The 22,962-nt window shown below is 39.2% G+C and overlaps 1 protein-coding gene across 3 annotated transcripts in view; it reads right to left on the bottom strand.

Annotated features, from left to right (window-relative positions):
- itsn2b (intersectin 2b) overlaps positions 1 to 22,962 on the bottom strand; it is a 64,441-nt gene that overhangs the window by 29,152 nt on the left and 12,327 nt on the right. Inside the window, exons 2-28 of one of the 3 annotated variants that reach the window (XM_062025909.1) lie at positions 17,631 to 17,708; positions 15,929 to 16,021; positions 15,697 to 15,760; positions 15,420 to 15,601; positions 15,317 to 15,352; positions 15,134 to 15,247; positions 14,372 to 14,417; positions 14,084 to 14,214; positions 13,123 to 13,186; positions 12,610 to 12,747; positions 11,830 to 11,918; positions 11,414 to 11,676; positions 11,157 to 11,306; positions 10,926 to 11,066; positions 10,761 to 10,848; positions 9,201 to 9,340; positions 8,384 to 8,565; positions 7,540 to 8,294; positions 7,215 to 7,336; positions 6,655 to 6,903; positions 3,177 to 3,373; positions 2,702 to 2,757; positions 2,417 to 2,577; positions 2,323 to 2,341; positions 1,394 to 1,515; positions 1,160 to 1,256; positions 821 to 1,015 (exon numbers count right to left, since the gene is read on the bottom strand). In XM_062025909.1, coding sequence (XP_061881893.1) covers positions 821 to 1,015; positions 1,160 to 1,256; positions 1,394 to 1,515; positions 2,323 to 2,341; positions 2,417 to 2,577; positions 2,702 to 2,757; positions 3,177 to 3,373; positions 6,655 to 6,903; positions 7,215 to 7,336; positions 7,540 to 8,294; positions 8,384 to 8,565; positions 9,201 to 9,340; positions 10,761 to 10,848; positions 10,926 to 11,066; positions 11,157 to 11,306; positions 11,414 to 11,676; positions 11,830 to 11,918; positions 12,610 to 12,747; positions 13,123 to 13,186; positions 14,084 to 14,214; positions 14,372 to 14,417; positions 15,134 to 15,247; positions 15,317 to 15,352; positions 15,420 to 15,601; positions 15,697 to 15,760; positions 15,929 to 16,021; positions 17,631 to 17,637 — 3,901 coding nt within the window. In that variant the 5' untranslated portion in view covers positions 17,638 to 17,708. Of the gene's footprint in view, positions 1 to 820; positions 1,019 to 1,159; positions 1,257 to 1,393; positions 1,516 to 2,322; positions 2,342 to 2,416; positions 2,578 to 2,701; positions 2,758 to 3,176; positions 3,374 to 6,654; positions 6,904 to 7,214; positions 7,337 to 7,539; positions 8,295 to 8,383; positions 8,566 to 9,200; positions 9,341 to 10,760; positions 10,849 to 10,925; positions 11,067 to 11,156; positions 11,307 to 11,413; positions 11,677 to 11,829; positions 11,919 to 12,609; positions 12,748 to 13,122; positions 13,187 to 14,083; positions 14,215 to 14,371; positions 14,418 to 15,133; positions 15,248 to 15,316; positions 15,353 to 15,419; positions 15,602 to 15,696; positions 15,761 to 15,928; positions 16,022 to 17,630; positions 17,709 to 22,962 lie in introns of all 3 variants that reach the window. The other 2 variants (XM_062025911.1, XM_062025908.1) reach the window with 2 other exon arrangements.

Below are 22,962 nucleotides of genomic sequence, written 5' to 3'. Positions count from 1 at the left end.
TTAATATCTTGTTCTTCAATCTGTGTTAGGTATAGTACAGTGGAACCTCTAAGGACCAATGCCCGAGCAGATAGTACAAAATGGAGATTGACCAAAGATATGAGGGACACTATAAAATTTGGCATTTCAAACCACTGCTATGACTCATGACCTCTGCAAACTGCAGCGTGAGACTTCAGCTCAGTGACCAAATATGGGATTAACTCCGCAAGTGTGCTTTTTTTGGGCTATTTATGAAATTTTTGGATGCCACCACAGAAATAAAGAAAAATGTATTGACGACCACAGAACGAACGGGAAATGGATACATACTATACGTCTCTGTCCAGGCTGCTCAGCACAATGTGGTTAATATAACAGAAAGTCTAAGTGGTCCGCGTTTATGTTAAGTGACTTGCCTCCTAAGCACAAGCAGTAATCCTCCCTCTGCACGTTTGTCACAGTGTCTGCCACTCATCACAAATGGACAAGTATATAATTTGTAGATTTTTGTTGACTCTAACAATTAAATTAAACATTCCCTGTAAAGTTTAAATTTGAATTGAGAAAATTAGAGGTTGGCCTGCATCCTGGACCTCAGAGATTCCACTGTACAAGAAAGAGGTGAACTACTGCTTGTTTGTAAAGACAAATAATTTTAATTGGTTAGATTTAGCAAAGTATATTCATAACTCTTTAGCAATGCATTAATGTGTGTGCCGAGCAAAATGACATAAACAAGGAAGTATATTTAATGCAAAGTTTATGATAGTACAGCTTCCAAAAGCCAACTTCACCTTTATGTACTGGTAGCTAATGAGTCAGTTAGCGCTTTACTTACACTGTTGACTAGGGTCACCGTCTGCCGCGGTCATCCTAATATAATTGGTGGGGAACAAGCCAGTGACCCCATTGGCCTCTCCCCTCCACCAGTCGGGGTCATTCTTGTCGAGGACGTTGATCAGCTGGTTCGCTGAGAAGCTTAGCTCATCCTTGTTGGCGGCTGTGTAGTCGTATAAGGCGATCACCTGACACACTGCTGTACAAGAGGACACGGTCACATTTACCTATTTTTTGAATGAAGCCAATCTATTACTGATCCAGAAGCTTAAAAATGGGAAGCAATCCTATTTTGCTATTTTTGTAGTGTATTTAGATTTTTAGAATCATTATGTTTTACCTGACTGGACTGTTGGTGTGGATTTGCCACTATTGGACCCCAATATCTGGACATGTGAAGGAGGAAACCAGCCCTTCTGACGCTTTTTACCACGGGCCTGGTGTCAAAATACATATAAATACATGAAACCTTCTAATACACAACAAACATATACAAACTGCAAACCCTTTACTGCCATCTACTGTTCACAAACAGATTACTACTGCAAACTGGTGGAAATGGTTGAGCACTGACCTGCAGTTCTCCCAGCCACCAGCCTGACGTGTTCTTATTAAGGATGACGATGAGTTGACCATTTTCGAGGTTCAGCTTCCCGGGTCCAGAGGAGGAATGAGCTTTTGTCACTTTAGCAATTTCTGTGTAAAAAAACAAACACATTTAAGTACAAAAAAGTGGAAAAATTATTATTATTATTACAAACGACGTTACTTTTACTAGTAGCGAGTAATTTAATTAATTACCTTTAGGTACATTACAACGCAGTTACCGATACACTTGAAGTAATGTGGCACGCTACTTTTGATGTAGTTGTATGTCAACATGACTGTCAGAAGCATAGCAAGTTTAATGCAGGAAGTATCTGTTAACCAATGAAAGCAACAAGCACTAATACACTAAAATGAACTTGCTATCAAATAGATATCTACATCTCACAGCAAACAACATGTAATACACGCACACATACACACTACTATTACGAGGGAATATTGAACAACAAATCGATGATTGAAGTGACAAGCTTGCTATCCTACAATACACTGTTTGTGGACAAGAAGATATGACAGCCATGTAAAGACATTCAATCTCCCTATTAACCAGAGGTAACATAATCCAGGGATAAGATTCAACAGACCTGCTGTCACTGTCGGGAAACTGCCGCTGTTAAGTTAACAAACACAGCTGAGCGCTCACTGACTACACTTAGCAAAGAAACGCAATTACACGCACGTAGCCACACAGACACACTCCGCTCTCATGAAACATCTCTCAACTCCATATCCCATATATTAAAAAATAGTTTTTAAAGTAACGCATTAAATACTTTCCCTAATAATTAATTACATTTATTAAATAGTAATTCTGTTAGTATTTAACTATAATTAATTACTTTTCAAAAGTTTTTTCCGAACACTGGTTATGACAAACAATCTGTGGATACTGACCTGGCTTTTTCGTGCTTGTCTGAAAAACACAAATAACATGCTTTTAATTAATCTATGTATATTTGTTTCAAGTTTAAGTGGCTTGGTTTCTTACCTCCTTAGGTTTGACATAGTTGCTGGGGAAGACACCCGTGCGATTACCAGTCGTACCGTTCCACCACTCTCCATTCTTCTTGATCACCAAGACCACATCGCCCTCTTTGAATGTTAGATCTGCAGGTTCTGGAGACTCGTATGTGTACAACGCCACATACTCTAGACCGCAAAAGTGATGGAAATCATGAAACCAGCAATCAGGCTATAACTAGAGTACGACTAATGCAACGATAAATGAATTAAGGGTAAGACCATATTGAAGAGTTGAGGACAAGTATTTCACCTTCAAGCTGCTGGCCGTCACTCAGGTCCAAAGCATTGGAAGAGGGGCTTTTAATGCTATAGACACAGACAAAAATTAATAGACTTGTTTACTTAAAATACCCTGTCATCAGTGCCTAACAGGCTTTGCACAGCAAAATAAGTGCCAATATTATAGTCTTGTGCTAGAATTGCACATATCAAAATGACATCCCCCACGACCCTGACTCAGATAAGCGGCGGAAAAATGGTTGTATTTTATGGCTTAACTTAAGCTTTTATGTGCACAACTAAATGAATATGATTAACAGTTGCCTTACACAGAGGTAATTAGGGGTCCCCATTAACTAACAGTGTACAAACAAAACACTTGCTTCTAAGGCGAGTTGTTCTTTTGTGTGAATGTGTGTGTGTGTGTGTGTGTGTGTGTGTGTGTGTGTGTGTGTGTGTGTGTGTGTGTGTGTGTGTGTGTGTGTGTGTGTGTGTGGAAGACGTACTCGGAACCCTCCTCTTCACCCAGCAGTGTCACATAGGACTTGGGGAACCAGCCTTGTTCTCGATTGAGCTCTCCTAGCCACCAGTTCTCCTGTTTTTCTAGCACTTGTATCACATCGTCTTTATTGAAGTTGAGATGGTTGTCTGTCTTTCCTGTCCAGGAGCACAAAGCCTGGGCTAGCAGGTTCCCTACCACTCGCTGATAGAGAAAAAACAAGAAAATAAATATCTCGGTCAAGTAATACAATACAATACAATACAATACATCCATCCATTTTCTACTGCTTATCCCAATACAATTGTATTTGAATCATGTTACGAAAACTGTACAGCATAATAACCCCCCTATCCCCACACACACATACAGGGGGCCTATGATGATTTCAATCCACATTTAAAACAGTTCTTAGAGGTCTAGATAATATGTATTGGATATGTTTGGTATAAAATTTGCACAAATTTTGCTCCTGTCATATTTATAAAGCATTTTTTGAGTCTGTCTGCAAGCTGTCTGTTGTGAAGGTGTTACCAGATTCCAAATAAAACCATGCCCCACCCTCTCCAAAAGTATTATAATTACCTTTTAAAACGTAGACCGTTGAAATATAAATTTGAAGTCGTTAGCTGCTAGGTTTCTTACGCAGGGTCAAAAATAAACGTCATAAACAATATAAAGATTCACCCGGTCAAAACTTTAGGTACACCTGCACACTCTCCTCTAGATAAAAAAGCTGATTTTTGGCACCATTTACGTCACTGCATGTCACACGTTATTATGCACGTGCCATGATTTCATTAAAATGATACTTTATCTTACCATTTTTTGTGTTTACTCATTGCCTGAAGCAGAGGGGGAGGAGCTCCTCCTCCCTCTATGGCTGAGAGCTTGACCTAATGTCCAAATAAGAACATCCACCTCACAGTGATGTCACGTCATAGCCGGACTGAAAACTACGAGAACAGAGACATCCAAAACTACAACGTGCAAGCTTACACCAAAATGCATGAACCTTATGATTTGACGCTTTGACATTGTTTAACACGAGTACCGAACATTATAGTAACATTTATAAGTCAGAAAAGACCAAATTTAAACAGTTTAACAAGTTCAAGGAGTGGAAAGAAGCAGTCCTTAATCGATCCCTTCCCTGTCCTATTTTAAGTGCTTGATACGGTAGGTACTGTTTGTAATCATTTAAAAATGAGTAAAAATGTGAAACAACTTAAGAAAAGTTATAAAAATGCTATTATTGAAATTTATAGATACACAGAGGGTGAGATAAGTGTTCGCTAACGGTTATCTGGTATTAGTGTTATTGTATTTATTTGTTTCTTTTTTCCTCATCTTGGAACTGTTAGCGAGAATAAGACAAAATGGTTTACATTGCCACGAGCAGTGTATGTCAAACATTTTTCACCAAGTACCACCTCAGAAAACACTTGGCTCTACAACTACCACCCTACTGACCAACATTACAATGCAGTGGCGTAGTAGGCCTAAATATTAATTAAAAACAAGGCAGGGGTTTTATTTAACAAGTATATTCAATATTTTTGGCCACTGTAACATTACACACAGTTTGAACAGTAATACTGTGTTTGAATATTTAAGTAAGTGATTATTTGGTGTACCACTAGATGGAGCCCATATATCACTAGTGGCACACATACCACAGTTTGAGGTTCCCTGGCCTAGAGAATGAATGGGATGATGGGTAAGTGAATGAATGGGCGGGTGGGAGATAATGAGTGAGATCATTGTGGTAATTATAAAAGGATAGTAAGCGGTGGTAGGACTGGAAAAACTTCTGCTTCTTCCTACTCCTTTTCGGACTCAATTCAAATTGTGATGATCAAGTAATTGCTTGCTTGTGTTTTAATTTAGTTGTTTGTGTGTTTTTAATGTTTCTTAAACTGGCACATATTTACACATTGTTTTTGTTATTTTCCTAAACCAGGAGTACCCACATTTTTTCAGCAGGCGAGCTACTTTTCTAATGACCAAGTCGAGGTGATCTACCTCATCTTCGTGTGTGTGTGAGAATATACACACACACACACACACACACACACACACACACACACACACACACACACACACACACACACACACACACACACACACACACACACACACACACACACACACACACACACACACACACACACACACACACACAACATATATAGTTTTTATATATTGTACTTATATTTTATATTTATATATTGTATTTATATGTAAATATATATATTTTTTATAAAGGTGTTTAATAAAAATACAAGCACGTTTAACACATGCATCATGTTGTAATTGTATGCATGTTTGAAATAAACTCAAACCATAACCATAACATGTAGATTCCTTTCTTTCATGAAGACAAGAATATAATCCGGTGTATTATCTGATTCTGATGACTTGCATTGATTGGAATCAGACAGGATTCACAGTAGTACTAAAAACTTCCACATTTTCGAATTTAAATTGTGGAGGAGAAAAAAAGTCCTCCTTTCTGTCCAATACCACATGAAAGTGGTTGGTTTATAGCATCTTATTTGTACAGCTTCCATATTCGTTTTTATACACTTTACAAACTCCATAGCTTGCTAGCTTCTGTCTGCTAGCTTTATGAGACTCTTATTTTGTTAGCACAGGCATGATGGAGCAGTACTTTTATTGTGAAGACAGGAACTGTGCGGTTGGTCTTTAGGCTTTTGACGGCAGTTGCGGCGCGAGAGTCTGTTGAAATAAAAAGTGTTTCTGGCCTTCCTGTCAGTCTTTTTTTTTTCACACTGAGCTCGCAGCAGCCAACGTCATCTCACAAGATCATCGGGTGCTGCGATGTCAATCAAGTGACAAAAGTGACATCACATTGAAGATTGATTATCGCACATTTTTATGGCTTATTTTTTCAATGCCTGGCTCGCGATCGACTGACACAAGGTCCGTGATCGACTGGTAGCTCGCGATTGATGTAATGGGCACCCCTGGTTAAAACCATTCCATAGTTTAATTCCACACACATAAGTACCGTCAATGTTGTGTGTGTGTACAAATGAGGGTACCAATTATTTCAATTAATAATGGATAGTGGTTTTTGAGTTTGTTTAGTTATTGTCTATGTCTTTGTTTTGTGCAAACCATTGTATGTAATAAAAGAGAATAAGGAACTAGTTTAATTACTGTGCTGATATTGTTCAACTGTCAATAGCACACCATAAATACATTTTAAATTTGCGGTTAATAGATGTAATCGGTATCAGTAATGATACTGGCCGATCGCACTCACGGATTATCAGTATTAGAATTGGCACTATTAATCCCTGATCTGAACATTCCTATTTGAAAATAATAATAGGAGCATAGTATGTCCTTTTTATAACACAAACAATGACATTGTACAACTGGTACTAAATGTAAATACAGAATAATGGTCAGCTTGTCAAATAAATAGAGGGTTTGTTTTACCCCCATTGTCTCACCTGTCCCTGTGTGTCAGAGGGGCCGAGGTTTGGAGAGTGTGTTGGGGTGAAGGCAGATTTAGTCGACCCTGCCTTCGCTGCCTCCAGCGCATTGGAGAGCTGCGACTGGATGGGTAATTTCGGAGGAGTTGCAGCAACTGCCGAGTTGGATGCAGAAACTCTTTCTACATAGCTCTCTGGGAACCAACCTATCTGACCCAGCCTGCTTCCGTACAACCAGCCCTCCTCTGGCCCAGCTGTCTCATCCACCTGACAGAAGAAGTTTGAACAAAAGTGAAGTGCGGAAGTAAAATGGCCTATGATAAAATCAAAAAAATTCATGGTTGTATAGGACCACAAGGTAATCCACCGGACACCATCCAATTGTGATTGTATAGTTCTTCAACAGGTTGAAAAATAAGAAGCGCAAGAAACATGTAACTTCAAAATAAAAGAAAGATACTATTGTATTTTGAAATCTCAGATACCGTTACTAACACGCACATTTTGAACCTGTGGTATACACTTAAGATTAAATCATACAAATTCCTAGTCACTTGTGAAGCATATTTGAATAGTACCTCGATGATGTCATCTGCGCTAAAGGTGAGCTCCTCATGGTTACGTGCAATGAATGGATAGAGCGCCTTGAAGGGTGTGAGAGATGCAGACTTCCGGTGTTGCGAGGCCCTGGGTTGCTTGCCTACGGTCACACATCAGGAATACAAATTTAACATTTACGTCCTCTTCGGTTTCATATCAAGCATAACACTACATGCACACAACATTAATGCCACACTGAAGCAAAGGGCCGTTTTCAAAGACCAATTGAGCAATATTTAAAATTGAACTATCTTGCTCAAAGGCACCTCAGTAAATGAGAAAGCCAGTATTGCGTTTTCTTACCTTTCCTCTCTTCCAGTCCTTTGAGCAAAGAGTTGAGCTTCCCCTGAATGTCAATCTTGCTTCCTCCACTGTGTGAATGCTGCTCCTTTCTCTTCTTCTCCTCCTCTGCTTTCCTCCTCTCATCCTCTGCCTTTCTCTTCCTATCCTCCTCTGCTCTTTTCCTCTCCTCTTCACGCCGCCTACTATCATCCTCTTGCTGCCTCTGCTGAAGATTTCTCATTTCATCTTCCCGCCTTCTGTGCTCCAACTCCTGCTGCTGCTCTCTCTTCTTCCTGTCCTCAGCATCTCGGACGGCTGCCTCGGCGGCTCTTTGTCTTCGCCTTTCCTCCGCCTCCTGCTCTCTCTGTCTTGTGCGCTCCTCCTCCTGCCTCTTCCTCTCTTCCTCCCGCTTCAGTCGCTCCTCCTCTACTTCTTTCTTTCTCTTCTCCTCCTGTCTGCGGTCCTCCTCCAGCTTCTTCCTCTCTTCCTCCAACTGCTTCCTCTCCTCCTCCAGCTTCCTCCTCTCCTCCTCCTGCCTTCGTCTCTCTGCTTGCCTGTGTCGCTCCTCCTCCTCCCTTTTCTTTCTTTCCGCCTCCTGTTTCGCCCTCAGCTCTCGTTCAGCCTCCAACTTGGCCGCCTGGATGAGAGCCTGCCTCTCTTTCTCTTCCTTCTCTCTTTGTTTGGCCTCTCGTTCCTCATGTAGCCTCCTCTGACGCTCCTCTTCATCTTTCCTAAGCTTCTCCTGCCGCTGGCGCTCCATTTCTAACTTGATACGCCTGCCAATGAGATGCAAAAACACTTAGAAGAATCATACTTCCGTTTTAGGAGTTTTTCTACTGAAAACATGTTTGAAAGCGTCACAAACCTTTGAGCTTCTTCCTCCTCCCTAAGCTTCCTTTCCTCCTCTTGCCTTTTCTTCTCTTCTTCTCTCTTATGTCGCTCTTCCTCCTCCTGCTTTCTCCGAACAAGCTCATGCTTTTTGTCTTCTTTAAGGCCTCGCAGTTTCTCAAGTGCAGCCTGCTGCTTCTGCTGGCTCACTCTAAGTTCCTGACATCCACACAATTAAAAATGTTTAATTGAGAAAGCAGTGACTACCACAGGTTCAGTAAACAAAGCATACACAAACATGATGTTCAAAGAGGAGAGAAATAAGCTAAAGTTGAGGAGGTAAAAGCCAAGGGACAAATCATATACGAAACTAGAGTGAAGCTAAGATTAGGACAACAAGGAGAATGAAAACCTTAAGCAGGTAGAATAGGTTACGGAGGCAGGCCAGCAGAGAGATGACAGCCTGAAGCAAAGCATCATTAGCATCCACATGCTGTAAAGTTATAAGAGAGATGTTCGAGAGAGAGAAAAGATGCAGAAAAAAGGAGAAAGATGCAGAAAAAAGAAACAACTGTTAAATATAGCAAAATATGCGTGAAAAAAAGAAGAAAAAAAAGAAGCAACAAATGACTTGAACAGCCAATCAGAATTGGTATTAAAGTGGGACAAAAATTATTCCCATATCCTATCATTAATCGTTTTAGAACTATATCAAAATGAGTGATGTACACATGTACCACTTTCAAGGTCTGATACTGTATAGCATGACTCACTGTGACACCTACACAGAGACAGTGAGTCACTGCATCATGTGATTTTTTTTAACTAGCTGCTCTGATAGTACTCTATTCTACCTGCATGCCTCTGTTATACCGGTCCAGCTCTTCCAGTTTGACAGCAGTTTCTTTCTCAAGGGCGTCCAGCTGACCTTTTAGTTTTATGCATGCCCCCTTCTTCTCCGTAACGCTGAGCTTCAGAGTGGACATGGCTGAATCTATATGGAAACACAGTGAGAAGTAAAGAGAAGTTAGTTATTTTCCTTCTGCGGAATTGACAGTGCTGTCAACTGAAATTTTACTTAACTACAACTCTTTCCATTGGCTAATAGTGTAACTAAAATATCAGTTCAAAAGTGATAAATACTTATTTGTATCCTCCCTAAAAGAAATATTTTAAATGTTTGTATTTTTCTATGTAACTATTTTATTTGTGTAAATAAAGATATCAGACCAACTCTTTAAACTACTGTTTTTAAAGGTAGCTTTTGTCAAACCTCATTTAGCTATGAATAGGTTAATAAAGAAAAATTGTTGTCAGGCAATTAAGGATTAAGGTTGCGAGATATAGACGATATAAATTATATAAATTTGGCCAACACTATCGTTACATCGTGACAATGACACATTCTAGCTGTGACCCACAAATTTGACAGCAACAAGCAAAAGGACCACATCCTCAATGCAATGTAGCATTCTTGCTAACGAGCAAAAGAGCTAACGTTCCTTTAAAGTGCGAAGCCACTTTTAAGTCAGCAATCCTCACCTCCATGGCGGTATATAAACTACATTTCTTAGAAGTTTCATTATCACTGGAGGACGAGAAATAGCTAAACATGCTACACAACACACCTTAAGGGGATATGCGAACAGCAAGCTAAAGTAAACAAGGTGGGCAGAATGATATAATTATCGACAGTACCCATACCAACTGTAGTCTCAGTTTATGGTCGATACTACAGTGGTTAAATTGATATTAGTTACAACCAAAACATCTTTTATCACTTTTCTTACTGTTTACAAATTAGGCAAATAAATCCCTGGACACAGGAGGGTTTTAAGGGCAAAAGCCAAAACATTTAAATCAGAGCTACTAATAGGCAATAATATAAATAAGTAATTGATATTGTTACATACTATACTGTGTTTTTGTCTGATTGTAATTGTGATAAAAAATTGAATCTACGATCTTATAAATTTGAAGTATAAATATCTCCATTGGTATGATCAATACTGCCCTTTGTAACTACTTAATATTGGATTTGTACCCAGATTTGTAGTGTCACCCAAAACAAAAAGTATCGAACAACAGAAGTACTACATTTTAACAGAAGTGTAGATAGAACCATGTTACAATAAAAAGTAACCAGATATTAGCAATAAATTATCGAGTAATAATAGTTTTGAGTAAATAATACAACCGGAAATTATGCAATACGTTAGCGCATACTTAAGCAAGCCGTTTTGAAATGTTTTTATTATCGTTAGATACCAAATAATGTATTGCAGGAGGCTGCAATGTATATTGATTTTAGGCCTTATTGCCTATACCTAGTAAGGATTATTGCCAAAATATCAGAAATATCCATCTGAAATGTGCTAGCCTAGTGCTGCACTGCATGACTTGCCAATACTAACCAGGCATGCCATTCAGTGACATTCTTTGGAGTTTCTCTGTCAGCTTCTTCTGTTCTGGAGTCAAATGGGACAACTTCCTTTGGTATTCCTGACAAAGAGTGAATGCAAATAATAGTTTTTAAAACCTGTTGATGTATATAATACAAAACAGACAAAGACTTGAACCTCTATCTGTTTTTGCAGGTTTTTCATGTCCTGCTGGCGTGCATCCTTCCTTTGAATGATCAGGTCCAGCTCAGTCTTAGGAAGCTTCTTCTTGTTTTGGATGTCACGCAGTCGGTCGGAAATCTGTCGATGTTTGTTACCCTGCAGACAAAGAAAGAGATTGAGCTAAAACCTGATTATGTGAGTGATATTTCTGCAGTGAACCCTCCATAGGGCATCTTCCCCACTAACCACAGATTCCAACTCCATCTCTAGATTTCTCTTTTTGGTTTTGAGTTGGGTGATGTCATCCTGCTCTTTTTGTCTCTTTATTTGAAGTTCCCCTCGCTTTCTCCTTTCCCATTCCTCCTTCCTCTGACGCTCAAGCTCCCGCTGTGCAGCCTGTAGAGAAGCCACATAGTATGATAGCTCAGTGACACAACAGTACACACTTGAGCATTCGGCATGAGAAGAGCTCATTCCGAGATCTGAAACATGACCATGCTTACCTCTTTTCTCTCGATTTCTCTAAGACGCTCCTCTTCTTTCTGTCTCTCCAGTTCCCTCTGGCGCTCCAGCCGCTTCTCTTCCTCTTTCCTTCTTCTCTCCTCCGCCTCACGGGCCTCCTTCTCCCTACGCTCTTGCTCCTCTCTCGCCTTTTGAGCTTGCCTCTCCTGTTCCTTCCTCTCTGCCTCCTGTAGTGCCAGTCGTCTCTTCTCCAGTTCTGCGTTCCCGCGCTCCAAGTTGGCTTTGAATTTATCCTCGAAAGATACTGAATGGAGACAGGTACACAACTTTAGTGTATTGCAGTTATTAGACATATTTACATTCCATTTGAGCAAATGTCTAACCCAAACAAATGAAGACTATTCCTTTTGGTTTAGAATTCTCAGTAAGACAAAAAGCAACAAAAATGACAACTAACTGTTGCTCCTGGTTTTCTGTAGGGCGTCGATGTCCAAATCATCAGCCAGAGCTGCATACAGAGGGGCACTGGATCCATTCACAGCACCCCTGAAACAAAAGAGGACATCATTCAAGCCAGCAAATGAATAACCTCAAAGTCTGATTTAGTTTTATTAGGAGTGTACGCATTTTTTTAATGAGGGCATCATTCATAAAAAAATAAAATGCTGTTGGCCACTTTGATACATTTTTTGCAGAAAAAGATGTTGCAATCCAATGTCGGTCAATTCGCAAACTTTTTTTAACCAAGTACCACCTTAGAGAACACCACCAAAATGACCAACATTAAAATACAGTAGCATAATAGGCCTAAGTATTCATTGAAAGCAAAGTAGAAGTTTACTTTACAACACAAGTATATTTAATATTTTGGCCACTGTAACATTACACAGTTTGAACAGTGACACTGTTTGAATATTGGAAAATAAAACACTGTAGTTAAATAATGAATCAAATTTTTGGCGCACCACTAGATGGAGCCCGCGTGGTACCACAGAATCACTCTGCGGAGCTATCCTAAACAAAATATCTTAACTGTATGTTATGGGTATCAAAGCAAATTAGTGTAACATCTAATAATATATTTTATTAAAAATTTATTTATTTTTTAAATATGCTGAGGACAAATAAAAAACAGTGGGGGATGGCTAAAAATGTCCCCTTGGGTCACACTTTGTACACCACTGTAGTATCTCTTCAGTGTTCTCACTCGCTTTTAGTATCACACTGCTCCATTCACCTGTGTGTGGGTGGCATCAGCTCAGTTGGCAGCGTTGGCGGCAGTGGTTGTCCACTCTTGGCTACATCCACCAGATGCATGGCCAGGATGAACTCCTCGGCAGTTAGCTTGCCGTCCTTGTCCACATCAGCCAAATTCCTAGGAAAGGGGTTAATTATCTACGATAAATATTTGGACACTTTATTAACATCCTCTGCTCTACTGCAGTAGTTACTCATAAGGTAATATGATAAATTGGTAAGAAGTTGGTTGCTCTGAATAATCCTTTTAGTTATGGAACAGTACTTGCTTGTTATCACTGGCAATTGTAAACAAAACATTCCATAGCTTTATCAATACTCATCAGTAGTGAGAGTAACTTCTTCTTATTGCAGATAACAAATGACAAAAACTTGGCATTTGAAAAAAAACTATTATAAACATGTTGAATGTTTGCTTTCACACAGAAGATAATTATTTGGTATGTACCTTTACTCCTAAATACACTGACCGTAGTCACTAATATAATCTTACCAGATGGTGGCCAACTGGGTCTGACTCAACATTGTGGTTGCCATTGCACTTCTCACCTGCTGACCTGTAGACAAATAAAATTAGTTGGGTTTTTAAACACATATATGAGAATGAGAGTATGCAACAAATGTGTGGGTGTGGAGGAAGAGGAATGAGTTGGAAAGGGTGCGTGTGTCAATGATGGAGGATTTATGAGAACTTGTATATTTGTATAAAATATACAGTGATTGAGCCACTAGTGGAGAGTCAAAGTATGGCCATAGATATTTGCCACGTATGCCACCGGGCATCCTCCAGTTTTTAATGATACCGTATACGGTTAGTGCCATGAAAGTTGTTAATCAATATACTGAGGTTCCAATCATAGAATCAGCTGAAAAACAACTGTCAACTAACATTTAATCTATGGCACAAAAATGTATAGCACCAAAACTGAGATCTCAAGTGTTACAAATTGTTCTGCGCTTAAATAAAACTGCATACAAAAGAAAATCTGAGGCAGCGGACAGACAACTGTTCAACTGTTGAGTCTAATTTATCTGCTGTTGAGTCTAATTTATCTGCTGTAAAAGTGACAAGAAGGGACTTGCATTCACTTTATTGGATACCGTATATAAGGTAGCTGCATTTTAGTCAGAGTAATAATGACTGCCCTGAAAGTTGAGCTTATGTGTCTGTGCCTATTCTCTAACTCATTATAGCAAGGCTATTTCAGGAAAACAGGTCTGACAAGGCTCGCGAGGACACACACTCGTATGTGCACGCGCCCACACACGCATTTTGCTTAGAGTTAGCCAAAGGCTTGACACAATTGAAATTACAAAAAAGGGAAAATGAGAGGGAGGGAACTGTGATGAAATCCGCCCGTTCATGAAAATCCACGCCTGCATGCCAAGCATATTTGGGTTTTGTATGACCTAAACACACTGCAAGTGCGCACACGGACACACATACATCATACCAGTGAGGTATCCAGTCATCAGTGTGTCCAAGCTGTTGAACTGTTGCCTGTATTTGAGTCTGGTGGTGTGTGGCACACCCCAGTCTCCAAATGCAATTTGGGAGGTCAATAAGGAGGGTGGCAATGTTGAGCTGCAACACGCACACAGGCACACGCACACACACAAGAGAAGAGAAAACACATAATGTTAATTGCAGCAATATACTTGGGCTCAGTGAGTCCTCATCAGCTTCAACTCAATATAGGTATAGTATTAATTGTATGTTTTTGTGTGTGTACATACGCTACCTGGATTCAAGTATAGAAGCATAGGGGGATGTAGATGAAGGTAGACCTAAAAACACGCATTTAGTTAAATTCTAGAACCATTGTTAAGATATAAACTATATTAACAAAGGCATTACAACACCTGGATATTACACAAAGAACTGGAGCAAAAAGTTTGCAGTGGGATGTGGACTTTTTTGCCCATTTATCAGGAATCAAGTTCAAATGGAACAGAAGGTTCTTGACTTCTACATACTTACTTTTATGACAAAAACAAACCAGAGTCATAAATGAATGATTTTGTTGTATTGTAAACTACCATAAAATCTCTAATCAATTTTCTGGCAAGTCTCTTTATAGTCCACTAGTGTGTGGTCTATAAAAGCAGATAATCAGGGTTTGTGATTAAAGTAGCTGTAAAGTAGCTGTAGTGGAGGGATCATGAGTGGCCGGCATCCAGCAGCTAAAATGTTGGTTACATTACTCAGCTTTTGGTATGCATGTTTCACTCAATAGCTGTATTCATGCCGTCTGATACGTTTGCTTCTACTGCTATTGTAAATTTGGGTGTGTAGCCTTGGTGTTGTGCAATATACTGTGCTTGTTATTAAAAGTTGTTAACAGACTTTCTCATGCACTACAAACCATTATTGAAATTTAAAAAAATAACAGTTATTATATGGTTTATAATGAGTTTTAAAATGTCTTAAATAACAGCTACACTTAATTTATTTGTGGTTTAGGTAAATAAATTCCTAAATGAATGAATAGTATGTACAGTACCAGTAGCCAAAGCGCCAGTTGGTATTGGCTGGAGTAGTCCCATAGTGCCGTTTGGGAGAGTGGTCATCAGGGACCTGGCAGGTGTGGAGCCAATTAGTGGACTCTGGCCTGGTGCTGTTGGAATTATAGGGGTTAGTCCTGGGGTTGCCATTGCGATAGGTATCAACATGGCAGGGTTCTTACTAGACATCATGGACATGTGAGGCAAAGATCCCATCCCTAAAATATAAACATATGGCGGATTAATTGATACAACTACATGGTTCAGAGTTCGAGTGTAACCTATGGAAAGTACCATAGGTGAGCTTGGGAGCACTGAGGTTTGGAGCAGGCACAGGAGGCTGCTTCATGATAATGGGCAGCGCTGATGGAAGCGGCGTTCCTTGGAGTTTGAGCTTTACGAGCTTCATTGCAATGGAAAACTCCAACCTGTCCATCTTCCCATCTTTGTTCAGGTCAGCCAGAGCCCTAAGGAGTGACAGGAGTGAGGGGACAAAGTTGTCCGCGAAGAATAGTTCCAGAGTCAGCGGACGTGCGTAGGCAAAAGAGAGTGTATTTCTCACCATATCTCAGCCAGGACTGAAGCAGGCAGTCCTGACTGGAGGAAAAACTTCCTTGCCTGCTCACCTAAAGTTAGATGGAAAAAAATCATGGCTATTGGATGCAGAAGCCAACAAATATATAGAAGAAAAGTGCTGCACGACAGTCTTATCAAACAAGCTGAGGTAATACATGATGATAAAACCGGAGTTGGCAGGAGGTCTCTCGAATATGGATGTGCAGTATTGTATGTACCTGAAACATAACCCAATGATGGGTAGAGGGTGTCAAACATCTGGTCATGCTTGACCCTCTCCTCTGGAGTGACAGCCCACACACTGACACCACCTGTAACATACACATGTGAATAAGTGAGTCAGTCAGACTTACACACACAGTTATTGTAATCATATTAGTTTCCATCTTAACAAATTTTTTTTAGAAAAAATGGATGATGTTGATATCATACAGATATCAGTAGAAAAAAAACATTTAAATTAGATAGTAATGAGTGATATATTGAAATATGGGATCTATTACGTATATATATGGTATTCGTTTCAACTATTAAATGAACCTAAAATATGACTTTTTCTTCTTTGTGATGAATAATGGCTTCAATGTGATTGTCAAGCTTATGAGATACAATGCAAGTGCAAGCCACTGTGACTGTTATGATTTTTTTAATTTTTATTAATGGCTGTGATGGTGATGGAAATAAGCGATAAAAATAATAATGATGATACATATTGTTTCTATAATTGAAATTAATTTTGTTTAGTACAGTACAAGAACAAGTACAGTAAATACTATCGCTAGAAAACCCTTTTCCTTCACTTAAGTCATATGACCACTTTGTTTTTCCAGTGAAATACATAAACGGACAATGACAAGGGTAGCACGAAGGGAAAACAGGAAAGCATAATGCCGACGTTGTTCAGGAGATTTTGTTATTTTGTTAGGTTTTGTTTTGTTTGTCTTCTTAAAATTTACTTGCCAACAGTTTGCAGTTTGTTATGTTAAAATATTAAAGCTGTTTTAACAAAAGCTAAGAAGTTTTATATTTTGCATTTTGTTCACTTACTGTACTGAAAATAAACTCAATTGATGATTTTGGGTGGCGTTACACCCCAGGTTGAGAATATCACTTAAAACATTGACAATATAGTTCATAAAGGTTTCATGATGTCGACAGTTTTGATCCTGGAACCAGATATTTATATTTTCCAACATCTGTCATGGAATTTTTTTTTATAAAATCTGAACAATTCAAAAATAAGCGATAAAAATAATAATGATGATACATATTGTTTCTATAATTGAAATTAATTTTGTTTGTCAATTATTGTTTTTAAATCACTACTATTGATGTTGTTATTAACAAGTGTTTTTTTTTACTGATTCTTTTTTATTATTGTATTTGTATGTCTTCTTAACTGCTCTGTACATTTCTATTCTAAGTATTGCAAAACTGTCATCACCAGATGATTTGTTTGTTCTTCTGTCGTTCTTTAAATGTTTATGTATTAGACATATTAAGCTAATTTCTTCAATCAGTTGCAGCAAGTCTTGTTAAAAAATCAAGCCACACTGGTGATAATTACTGTACGGAGCATAACCTCAGTATGAGCAAAGCAAACAGGCGACACACTTGGCCCCAAAGGGAGATGGGACACAAACATCAGAGACAAGAGAAATTCCCAAAGCTTGTCTTCGTGATCGAGTTGTGTTTGGCATGCAGACCTTGCGGATATTAATTTTGTTGTAATGACAAAGAAGCGCCAAAATTTTACTTGAAGTAACACAGTGTACAAAACCCAAAACATGAACAGTTGTTGCTGTTTTAGTCCTGCAACTGAATATTGTGACTTTTGTCCTGCACAAAAAGGGATAACTTATTATCATCGATCATGTGTCACACATACACAGAATTCATACCAACAAGAAAACATCTTACCATTCATACTTGTATGTGGTGGGGACCAAGCGAGGGGTTGAACTCCAGGTGGTGTCTTCAGCTACTGCTTGCAGCCATCTGCAAAACACACAGGGGCAGGCCCAGTCATCAGTCAGCACTGCAACAAGGACAGCACAGCACAGTGCTGGCAAAGCGAGCAAGCGAGGCAGGCAGGCAGGAAACAGGAGGAAGGTTTTGGTCAGTCAGCAGAGTCTAACAGGGCTTCTCCTGTTCCCCTTAGGCAGGGCTTCTCTGGCCACATCCCAAACCTTTTAAAGCACACAGCTGGTGGCTCCAACACTGTTCATAGTCTGTCTTAATTGGTACCCAAGAGATGGCATACATTTTCTGTACATGTACATGGCTGAAATAAGCTGAACACGGTCAAGCAGGTCCTCATCAGTCACGACTGACAGGTTAAAAGTTAAATTGCCATTTGTGTATTTTTTTCAGGAACATCACTCTTATGAGGCCACTGAATACTTTGAGTACCATGCACGGACTGATAATCAAGCTTATGCAACATTCTTGGTATGAATGCTTTGTATGAACATAACATGAATGGGTTTAAAATGAGTCAATAGCCAATACAAGCAAAGTGAGCAAGTGTAACCCGCCTAGTACAGCCCATGCAGTCCCACCCTGAGCTCAAGTCTAGGTGCTCTGAATAAGTGTGAGAGCGCAAGGCATCGAGTTAAAAGCCTAAGTTGGTAACTCGATGTCGAGCGCAAACTCTTAAGCCATCAGGGAGTGAGGTCTACCAACATACATTGGCACAGCCCCACTGTCTGGGCTCTGTTACACAAGTAAACTGCTGATGGTGATCGCTACTAGCTAGAAAGTCTAAAATAAGCCTCAAGTCAAACACTATGAGGTAATAATACGATTGGAAATTTGACAACCATTTTCTGGAAAAATGTCCCAAAAATTGTACACTGCCAAGCCTTAGTTATAGGGGTCCTATTCTGCAAAATCCAACTTTTCTTACCTGTTCGTCCGTGTTTTTGTGTATTTGGGATCCGCATAAGTCCTGAAAATTTAAAATCAAACCGTGGAGGCATGACAATCTTGCCTTTTTCTAAACTTGCTATAAATGAGTTGTTTGGAATTTGAGATTTTAGTGACGTATTTTGGCTTAGCTACGTCAGCGGATATCTCAATATATCGTAGAGGTTTGCCTGAAGAGCTTTGTGCGAGTCTGCCATTCTTATTCAGTTGTAGTCAATCATTTCCTTCTTTTTCTCTATCCTATTGTTGTGGGGCAGACTGGCTTGTACATTTACATGCATGCTCCTCTGTTTCCATCCATCCATTCATTTTCTACCGCTTAATCCTTTCGGGGTCGCTGGAGCCTATTTCAAGCTACAATCGGGCGGAAGGCGGGGTACACCCTGGACAAGTCGCCACCTCATTGCAGGGCCAATACAGATAGACAGACAACATTCACACTCACATTCACACACTAGGGCCAATTTTAGTGTTGCCAATCAACCTATCCCCAGGTGCATGTCTTTGGAGGTGGGAGGAAGCCGGAGTACCCGGAGGGAACCCACGCAGTCACGGGGAGAACATGCAAACTCCACACAGAAAGATCCCGAGGCCGGGATTGAACTCACGACTACTCAGGACCTTCGTATTGTGAGGCAGACGCACTAACCCCTCTGCCACCGTGCTGCCTCCTCTGTTTCCATTTTTTATAAAAAGTAGCGTATAGTTGTAACTTACAATACAGTATATCTGTATTGTAATATATGGTAGCGCTAAAAACTACAACATGGCTTTGGCACGTAAATAAGGACACCCACAAAACGGGGCATTCTGATAGTCAGAAAGCTGCCTGAAGATTGTCTGTAAAACAAAATCAATGAACATTTTGACAAAGCACCGCCATTACATGTTTTAATGTAATAAGTCAATGTTATTTATAAAGCGATTTTCAAAGATAAAAATCACAAAGGGCTGTACAAAACATACGTGAATTAAAACAACAATTACATTTAAACAAGGGCAACATCATAAAAAGGATACATTTAAAAAACAAAAAGTCCATTAACTAAAAGCTTTTCTGAAAAGCAAAGTCTTCAATTGTTTTTAAAAAAAGTCAATAAAGTCAAGCTCACAGGGGGCTACAGCCTGTAATTACAGGTCTCCCCGGGTTTTAAAATAAGTTTTCGGGATCTTTGGGAGACCTTAGTCTGAAGACCAAAGGCTGCCCCCTAAAGAGTAGAGGCACAACAAATCAGCAATATACTGGAGGCCCCACACAAAGTGAGGACTAAAATTTTCTACTCAATGCGAAATTTGACTGGAAGCCAATGAAGAATTTATAGAATGAGGGTAATGTGGGCTTTTCTGGGTCTGGCAGCCGCATTCTGTACAGCAGGGGTGCTCACACTTTTTCTGCAGGCGAGCTACTTTTCAATTGATCAAGTCGCGGGGATCTACCTCATTCATATATATAATTTATATTTACTTATTTATGAAATATATGTTTTTGTTAACAAGTTAAAGGTGTTTAATGATAATGCAAGCATGTTTAACACATATAGTTAATAAATTAAAGCTGTTTAATGATAATACAAGAATGTTTAATACATATAGTTAATATTGTTAAAAAGTCAAAGGTGTTTAAAGATAATGCAAGCATGTTTAACACATATAGTTAATATTGTTAACAAGTTAAAGGTGTTTAAAGATAATACAAGCATGTTTAACACATACTGTATAGTTAATATTGCTAACAAGTTAAAGGTGTTTAAAGATAATGCAAGCATGTTTAACACATATAGTTAATATTGTTAACAAGTTAAAGGTGTTTAATGATAATACAAGCATGTTTAACACATATAGTTATTGTTAATAACTTAAAGGTGTTTAAAGATAATACAAACATGTTTAACACATATAGTTAATATTGTTAACAAGTTAAAGGTGTTTAATGATAATACAAGCATGTTTAACACATAGTTAATATTGTTAAAAAGTTAAAGGTGTTTAAAGATAATACAAGCATGTTTAACACATATAGTTAATATTGTTAACAAGTTAAAGGTGTTTAAAGATAATGCAAGCATGTTTAACACATATAGATTCCTTTCTTTCATGAAGACAAGAATATAAGTTGGTGTATTACCTGATTATGATGACTTGCATTGATAGGAATCAGACAGTGGTGCAGATAACGTCCGCATTTTCAAATGGAGGAGAAAAAAAGTCCTCCTTTCTGTCCAATACCACATGAAAGTGGTTGGTTTTTGGCATCTTATTTGTCCAGCTTCCGTACTCCTTTGTATACACTTTACAAGAAATACATTGGCGGCATACTCCGTAGCTTGCTAGCTTGTGCACACCAGCTTTCTGAGACTCTTATTTTGTTAGCGCAGGCAGGATGAAGCAGAGCTTTTATTGTGCAACTGTGCAGTCGGTCTTTGGAGTTTTGTCGACAGGTACCGCGCCAGAGTCTGTTGAAATAAAAAGTATTTATAAATAAATAAATGATAAATGGGTTGTACTTGTATAGCGCTTTTCTACCTTCAAGGTACTCAAAGCGCTTTGACAGTATTTCCACATTTACCCATTCACACACACATTCACACACTGATGGCGGGAGCTGCCATGCAAGGCGCTACCAGCAGCCATCAGAGGCAAAGGGTGAAGTGTCTTGCCCAAGGACACAACGGACGTGACTAGGAAGGTAGAAGGTGGGAATTGAACCCAAGTAACCAGCAACACTCCGATTGCTGGCACAGCCACTCTACCAACTTCGCCTCGCCTTCCTGTCAGTAATTTTTTCCTAATAATGAGCCAGCGTCATCTCAGAAGACCCTCGGGTGCCGTGAATGTCAATCAAGTGACGAAAGTAACGTCATAGTGAAGATTTATGATCGCTCGTTTTTAGGAATATTTTTTTAATGCCTGGCTGGCGATCGACTGACACACTCTCCGCGATCGACCTGTAGCTCGTGATCGACCTGTAGCTCGCGATCGACGTAATGAGCACCCCTGCTGTACAGTCTGACGTCTACTTAGAGTTGCTTGTTAAAATGTTAAAACAAGTCAAAACAGAATTACAATAGTCAATGCGAGGCGAGATAAACGTGTTAATGATAATTTTCGAGATCCGATTTTGACAACAAATTTCTCATTTGAGAGATATTTCTCAGGTGATAAGAGTTTTTGATCAGTTGACTACAGTGACCCTCCAAAGACATTGACTGATCAAAAACAACCCCAAAATTTCTGAGGCAGGTTTTAATATATGCAGCCAGAGCACCAAGTGAGTTCTTGATTAGGGGGGGTCTTTTTTTTATCAGGAGTAATGATTACAGTTTCTGTTTTGTTAGAATTTTTCTGAAGAACTCTGATAAAAAGTGAAACTCTGAATCATTGAAAGAGCAATACAGTTAAATATAATTTGCATAGGCATGATAGTAAAAAACATTTTCAAAACCACAGATCAACCTGACCAATAGGCATCAGATAAAACAAAAATATAATAGGTCCCAGAACAGAGCCCTGGGCAACTCCAAATGACAGGTTGGACACATTGGACATTACATAATTAAAACCAACATTAAACAGTCTTCTATATATATAAGAAGTAAACCACAGGAGTACAGCCCCAGAAAACTCGATCTTAGATTTGAGTCGATTAATCAGTATACTGTTAACCACAGTATCAAAGGCAGATGTCAAATCGAATAAAACCAAAACTGAGCAGCAACCAAAGTTAGCAGCCATCATCACGTCGCCAGAAACTTTCGGAGGAGCAGTTTCGGTGGAGTGGATCGATGTATGGCCAGATTGATATTTATCATAAAAATCTTGCTGTTCCAAAAATGAGATTAGCTGCTCAGCTACCACTTTTTCCATGATTTTTGACATGAATGGAAGCTTTGATATAGGCTGGTAATTTATAGGCTCCACCCGATCAAGATAAGGCTTTTTAGAAATGGAATTCACCCCAGCATGTTTAAAAAAGCTGAGGACTGAGCCAGACAGAAATTAAAGGGCTCAGTTGGTCTCAATTGGTCTACCCATTGTACAGCACTTTGGCTACCCCTGTGGTAAATTTTAAATGTGCTTTATAAATAAAGTTGATTTGATTTGATTTATCAATTTTACCACCTAAGGACCGACAACATCAAAACAAACATCAAAAACATTTAAGAGGAGTGGAGTAGGAACAACATCCAAATTAAGGGCTTCATGTGGGTTTCATCTTGCCCACTAAAACCTGAATATCCTGTAGGCTGACAGGAGTGAAGGAAGACCATGAGCACACAGGGGCTGATGTAGTGCACAAGCTATCCAAGAGATGACGGATACTGGC

The sequence above is a fragment of the Entelurus aequoreus genome, linkage group LG02 (assembly GCF_033978785.1).
Source record: "Entelurus aequoreus isolate RoL-2023_Sb linkage group LG02, RoL_Eaeq_v1.1, whole genome shotgun sequence".
Classification (NCBI taxonomy): Eukaryota; Metazoa; Chordata; class Actinopteri; order Syngnathiformes; family Syngnathidae; genus Entelurus; species Entelurus aequoreus.
This window is presented reverse-complemented; position numbering and strand designations above follow the sequence as displayed.